Source organism: Bombus vosnesenskii, unplaced genomic scaffold (assembly GCF_011952255.1).
Source record: "Bombus vosnesenskii isolate JDL3184/JDL3185 unplaced genomic scaffold, Bvos_JDL3184-5_v1.1 scf7180000015581, whole genome shotgun sequence".
Classification (NCBI taxonomy): Eukaryota; Metazoa; Arthropoda; class Insecta; order Hymenoptera; family Apidae; genus Bombus; species Bombus vosnesenskii.
Window position 1 is genome coordinate 16,093 of NW_022884059.1, and position 7,067 is coordinate 23,159.

Sequence of the window (7,067 nt, forward strand, 5' to 3'; positions counted from 1 at the left end):
TTTACGAAGAGAACTTTGTCCGTAGATGTCAACGTGTATACGATACTGTATGTATTGTATACACGTTTGTATTGTATGCATGTATGTAAAAATTCTGGGATTTTTTATACGTCTCCTAGATTGACATATATCGCATGGCTTAAAACTTAACGCTCTAACAGCCGCATATTTCGCCATTACGGCCAATCGCGAACGCTTTTCACTCAGTCTATTATCGCATAATTACCATCATGATTGAATTAATTATTGAATTAATTATCATCGTTACTGAATCTTTATCATGATATTTTTATTTATTTTATACACTTACGCGTTATAGAAATAAAGAAATCGGGGTTACAATCATTTGCTGACCAATCACTTTCCCTGGATCATTAGACTCACAAAGTGCCGGTCCTTTCATTGCATTTATAGATCGTTTCGCATGATTAAATTAAAAAGAAAAAAGAAAGAATAATTTCACGTTGTTACGATCGTTCGCGGAGAGACGCGGTCGCGAGGAAAACGCGTCAGCGAGAGGTGTAACTTCTCGCTACGATTCGGTGAATCGACGCCGCGAAGTTGTCGTTCCCCTGTTTCGGTTAAGATAACAGAGGTGGTTAAATGAATATGACACAGCAGTAAGTAATATTTCACCGTTTATTCCAACAACTTATAACGAAGACAGTTACGCTGGTGCGTATGTACGAGATGAATGAGTGACTGATCTGCGGGTGTGTATCTTCCGGTGGAAGGATGTTGACCGTTCGAAGGATGTAAAATCAGTACTGTCTTGGGAGACGATGCTGTCTCGGAGGAAAGCTAAGGATAGGTGTGTCTAGCGCACGGGACCATCGGATTTGTTGGTGCCGATGTTATTTAGGAGATTGAGGAAATAGGCTTCGTTTTTAATTGGTTAAACGAAGGGTCTTAACCGCCCTCGAGAGAAAGTGGTTAGTGGGAGGACAGTTGCAGCGTACGTGAGAAAAACTAACTTTCCTTAGTTAAGCCGTGGTAGACAATAGTCTTTGGAAATTCTTCGGAAACAGACGTTTGTTTGGTTTGAAGGACCTTTTGTAGGAAATCTATGAGATTTATGGAAGGTACTTGAAACTATGGAGGCTACGCTGCGTGTATCCGAAGACATCTGGTTGCCATATTGCCCGCGGTGTGTGGCCTCGGCTAGGTAGAGTGTTACGCGACGTAACATCCTCCCCCCGTTGAGAGGGCACCGATCAAGTGATATGGTGTGCTGTTGTCAGGTGGACCTCTTATCAGACTTCGGGCTGTTGATTGGTTCGGAGTCGTATGGAGTCGTTCTGCTCGGTAGTGGTACCATCCGCTTGATGCTCCGTTCGAGGGTACTCGTCGCTGTTCGAACGATAGCCGTGCGTATGATGCCGTCCGCCCCGGGTTGGGCCTTGATGATCCTGCCCAATGGCCATTGCATCGGGGGGACGATGGTGCCTTCTCGTATGTCGTGACTGCCCTTGCTCCATTTGTTCCGGATGTGTAGCTCGTTGGGATACTCTCGATGCCACCGGCGCCAGAAATGTTGTTTGAGTTTCTGAATATGCTGCCAGCAGGAGAGACGGTTGGATGGCGTGTCCCTGAAATCTCGTTCTCGGAAACTTGTTAGTGAATCTCCGATGAGGAAATGACCGGGAGTGAGAACGAGGAGATCGTTTGGGTCTGAAGATATTGGCGTCAGCGGACGGGAGTTGAGGATAGACTCGATTTCGATGATGAGGGTGTTAAGGTTTTCGAAGGTCAAGAGCTCGTTACCGACGACACGTCTGAGATGTCGTTTGAAAGACTTCACTGCAGCCTCCCACAATCCACCGAAGTGAGGAGAGTTGGGAGGGATGAAATGCCATTCGATCCGTCGGTCGGCTAAAAAGGACTGGACCTGTGCCTTGTGATCGTCGGATTGCAGGAGATTTCGGAGCTCTCGTAATTCGTTGTTGGCACCAACGAAGTTGGTACCGTTGTCGGAGTAGATTGTCACACAGAATCCGCGGCGAGCGATGAATCTTCGCAGAGCGGCAATGAAGGCCTCGCTAGTGAGATCGCTGACCAACTCGATGTGGACTGCTTTGACTGCAAGACACACAAAGATTGCTACGTATACCTTGATTTTGCGTCGGTTGCGATCCTTTCGTTCCTTGATGTAAAACGGTCCGCAGTAGTCGATTCCGCCGTTGGTAAATGGCCGAGACTCTGTTATCCGTGCAGCTGGAAGGTCGCCCATTATGTAATCCACTGGAGGGGGATTGGCTCTGCAGCAACGGACGCACTTCTTCAGCGTGCTCCAAACTTGACTGCGGCCGTCGATAGGCCAATAAGATCTCCTTAGGGCGTATAAAGTAGCTTGAGTTCCGGTGTGGAGATTTAGGAGGTGTTCATGCTCGATTATGAGCGCGGTAACTGAGGATTTGGGTAGAATTATTGGGTGCTTCTGGTTGAAAGGCATTGGTGAATGACTGAGTCGGCCTCCGACGCGCAGCATCCCGTCCTTGTCCAGAAATGGATAGAGTCTTTGGAGTTTCCCTTTCACTGCCGAATTTCTGTCTGTCTGGAGAGCACGGATTTCGTCTGAAAAATAACAAGCTTGCAATAGTTTGATTAATCTGCTGTGTGCATTGGCCAACTCGTGCATGGTCAGAGGTTTGCCTCGATCCCGGATTTGTCTCCATCGAAGGCACCGAGCGGCAATTCTTATAAGCTTGGGCCAAGAGAAGAATCTCCCCAGTATGCTGTGGTCCGCCGGAGTCGCGGACAGACAGGTTGCCCTTTTCTGCTCCGGTGTTTCGTTTAACGGTACTGGGTTCCACGTTGGCCAGTATTCTTCAGGTTGTTGAAGCCACTCTGGTCCATGTTGCCAAATGATTGTTTTCAGGAAGTCTTCGGGTAGTTGGCCTCGAGATATGAGATCTGCCGGGTTATCGGTAGTGGGGATGTGACGTCAATCTGAGGCGTGAGTCTTCCTTTGAATTTCTGTCACACTGTTAGCGACGAAGGTTTTTAGCGTGTGGGGTGACGTGTTGATCCAACGTAGAACGATTGTGGAGTCAGTCCAATAAACGGTCCGAGCAACGTTGCTTGGCAAGGCTTGGAGGACCGTGGTGGCTAGTGACGCGAGAAGGAGTGCTCCACTCAGTTCCAGCCTTGGAATGGTTAGTGATTTGAGCGGAGCTACCTTCGACTTCGCAGTGAGGAGACGCGCACAGACATGACCATCCAGGGTGATGGTGCGAAGGTAAACGCATGCTCCATATTCCCTGTCGCTGGCGTCACAGAACCCGTGTAACTCAATTTCCGCTGCGGGATTGATTATCGTTTTGCGTGGAAACTCCACGTTATTCAATAATGGCAGCTGTGCGTAATATTTGCTCCATTCCGTGTGCACGTCAGCCGGTAAGGATTCGTCCCAATCAATTTTTAGCATCCAGAGTCGCTGGAGCAACATCTTAGCTCGAACAATTACTGGTGCCAGCAATCCGAGAGGGTCGTAGATCTTGGCGATTTCGGAGCTGATTGTTCTCTTCGTAATTCGAGAGTCGGCATTATTGATTTTGACGGAGTATAGGATCGAATCGTCGAAGGAATTCCAAACAACACCCAGTGTCTTGAAGGTTTGCGATTCGCCTAGTAGCAGCTTATCGTTTATGTCCTTCTCGGGAAGTCCTCGTAGCAGTTCCCGGTCGTTCGATGCCCATTTCCGAATGTTTAAGCCGGCTAGCTTGAGCAGTTCTGTGAGCTCCGTTCTCAATGATCGTGCTTCGACCCTTGTATCGACTCCTGTGAGAACATCGTCGACGTAAAAGTCTCGCTGTAAGCTCGTGGATATCGATGCCCCTCGTCGTCCGCCAGTTGCTTGAGGCAGCAGATGGCTAGATACGGGGCCGCTGAGAGCCCGAATGTCACTGTGTTGAGTTGATAAGTGTCGACTTCTCCATCAGCATTGCGCCACAAAATTTGTTGAAATTTCCGATCCTCCGGGCGCACAAGAAATTGGCGATACATTTTTTCGACATCGCCTGTAATGACGTATTGATGAGATTGAAATCTTAGAAGGATGAAAAATAAATCATCTTGTAGTTTCGGTCCCGTATGAAGTACGTCGTTTAATGAAACTCCGGTGGTGGTTGGGGCCGATCCGTCAAACACGACTCGGAGTTTCGTGGTTTGGCTGGATTCCTTGATCACGCCATGATGTGGCAGAAAATATCCGTCGTCCGTGCAGTGGCCCGTGGTAACTTTCGTCATGTGCCCTAATGCCAAGTATTCCTGTATTACGGCGTGATAGTCGGCTTCGAAACGCTTATCTCGTTGGAACCGACGGCAGAGAGATGTTAGTCGCTTCATCGCCATGGCTCTGGAGGATCCAAGCGAGGGAGTTGTCTCGTTGAAGGGGAGAGCGACCATGTATCGCCCTTCGTGGGTGCGTTGAACGTGATTCCGGAAATGTTCCTCGCACTGTCGTTCCGCTTCTGAAGTGTGCGCAGTGGTCGGTCCTTCGTCGATTTCCCAAAAACGGGCGAGATCCGCCTGCAAGGCCGTCGTGGACGCGTGAAATGCGTGTGCGGGTGGTTGCGAGGCTGGGCTTCCCCCGATGACCCATCCGAACCGCGTTTTTTGCAGACGCAAGTCGGTCCCGTTCGCTTGACTGATATCAAGTTGGCCGACACACAGTGACGCTAGTGTTGGCCCGGCGCTCAATAGCACGTCGATCGGAGCAGGTCTGTGGAATCTTGGATCGGCTAGTCGTAGATTTCTGGGTATCTGTATCGTTGACTGATCCACGGGTTGATCTGGGATCGAAGTCGATATGGTCGGTATGATGAGAAAAATCCAGATGCGTTCGTATGTGCCGTCAACGGAGGTGATCGTGGCCGTGATGTAACGTTTCGAGGTCGTGGACAATGTGTTGAGTGTTCCGATTGGGACCGAACATTTCCGTTGGTTGAGTCTTAACGAATTGGCGAGTTTCTCGGTGATGAAGTTCATGCTAGCGCCGGTATCTAGCAGAGCTCTACAGCGGAACGGTTGAGTTCTATTGTCCAGTATGTTGACCTGTGCAGTGACTAACAAATCGTGGTGGAGTGATCCGGAAGGAGGCGAGGTCAATGAGTCTGTTTTCGGTGGTTCGGTCCCTAGCAAAGCCGTTTGAGGACGTCAGGGTTCCCCTAGTTGTTTAGGACTGCGGGAGGTATTTGATCCCGATGCCGTCGTTCGCGATGACCGAGATACACGTTTTGGGGATGTTCGCGGAGACGTTCGGGGAGACGTTCGGGGAGACGTTCGGGGAGACGTTCGTGGAGACGCGGATGCCCGTCTCGATCGGTGTGACGACCGCGGAATCGGTGAACTAGGCGGAGATCGACGTTGGATGACCGGTCGCTCGACGATCGACCGCTCGGTGTTCGGCTCACACGTGTCCGTAATCTACTGTGACCATGCTCTTGATGTAAGTAAGTGTGGTGTCGCTGTCTACAGATGCGACATGACCCGGCGGAGCATTGATTGAGAGCGTATCCCTTGCCTAAACAATTCGTACAGAGCGACGCCCGTTTGGCAGTGTCGAGACGCTCTTTGGGCGATTTCGCTTTGAAGACGTCGCAATTCCGTAGTTCGTGTTGTCTTCGACAGTCCGGACATACCGGCGTCTCGAGTGTCATGGTGAATGCATGACTTCGCGGCGCGCTCGGTCGCTGACGGTTGGGTGGTTCGGAGGCCCTTTTCGTCGCGGTAACTGCTGAACTTGTTCTATCGCCGTTTGTCCGTGTTTGCAAGAAGTCTATTAAGTGCGTGTATGACGGCAATTTCTTGTCTGGTAAGGTGCATTGCCATTTGCGAATGATGGCTGGGGGTAGCTTCCATGTAAGTAATTTGAGAAGAACGGTGTTTGATGTGATTCGGTCACCGAGGTTCTCTAACGCTTGGATATTTATCTTGACCGTCTCGAGAAAGTCGTCTATGGCTTCGGGTGTCTCTTTAACTATTTTCGGATAGTCGAAAAGCAAGTCGAGGTGGCGCATGCAGATTTGACGGTGGCAGTCGAATTTTTCCTTAAGCACGTCGACGGCGATTGCATAGTTTGACTCGGTGAGGGCTAACGATTGTATACTTCGCGCGGCCTTTAAGGTCAAAGAGGATCGTAGGTAGTGAAATTTCTGCACGGATGTAAGTCGCTTGCTTCGATCGATAGTGGATAAGAAGGAGTCGTAAAAGGAGTGCCAATTTCCGATGACACCGTCAAAAGTAGGCAAGTGAATTTCCGGCAGTTTAACTGATATCGGCTCGGCGACATTAGACGACTCGGAGCCTTGTGATTTCGACGACGATGCTGGTGTATCATCCATGAGGGTGTGTATTCGGACTACAAGATCGTCATATGTGTCGGTTACTTCGAAAACGCGCGCGTCGTCTATCTCGCCTAAATCTTCTAATTCCTCTTGTAACAATCGATATTGTTTCCACGCGTCGTCGAGTAGTATCATATAGGCCGTTAATCGGGCCTTAATCGGTTGTGTAGATTTTTCGTATTCATCGAGTCGTTTCGATACAGAGGTAAATCGACCGATTTGAAAGCCTCGTCTCCGATGCAAGGAGGTAATTTTCTCTGCGTTCTCCATAGGTATCGCAATTTGAGAGGAAAATGCAATGAGCGAGCTTACCTTGTGGTTGTGAGTTTGAATGTTACTCGTCACCGTGTGTGTTTCGTTTGATGTGTAAGACGTGTTCTTACTGAAGTCGACCCTCCAGTTGTTGGCGGGAGGCTGCGTGATTATGTTGGATTCACGTGGCACTGTATGATAGTGGGTGGCACTGGTATGCACTTTTCACTTGAGGCGTCATACGGCTTTGAGGATCGAATGATTCGACCGGTTACGTGTCCACACTTTTCACTTGTCACTGAATCCGGCTCGAAGGACCAAATGTTTCGACCGGATGGGTGACAAAACTATCCACTGCCACTGATGATCCGGCTCGAAGGACCAAGGCGTTCGCGGAGAGACGCGGTCGCGAGGAAAACGCGTCAGCGAGAGGCGTAACAAAGTTCCGTCCATTTGACTCTCGTTACT

The 7,067-nt window shown here is 49.6% G+C and overlaps 1 protein-coding gene across 1 annotated transcript; it reads right to left on the reverse strand.

Annotated features, from left to right (window-relative positions):
• Window positions 1-1,237: 1,237 nt before the first annotated feature.
• LOC117241277 lies at window positions 1,238-6,482 on the reverse strand. Its single transcript, XM_033507238.1, has 4 exons — window positions 5,432-6,482; window positions 4,004-5,135; window positions 2,986-3,929; window positions 1,238-2,913 (listed from the first exon to the last, which is right to left on the reverse strand). The coding sequence occupies exons 1-4, from the start codon at window positions 6,480-6,482 to the stop codon at window positions 1,238-1,240; spliced, it is 4,803 nt and encodes a 1,600-aa protein (XP_033363129.1).
• Between the last annotated feature and the right edge of the window lie 585 nt (window positions 6,483-7,067).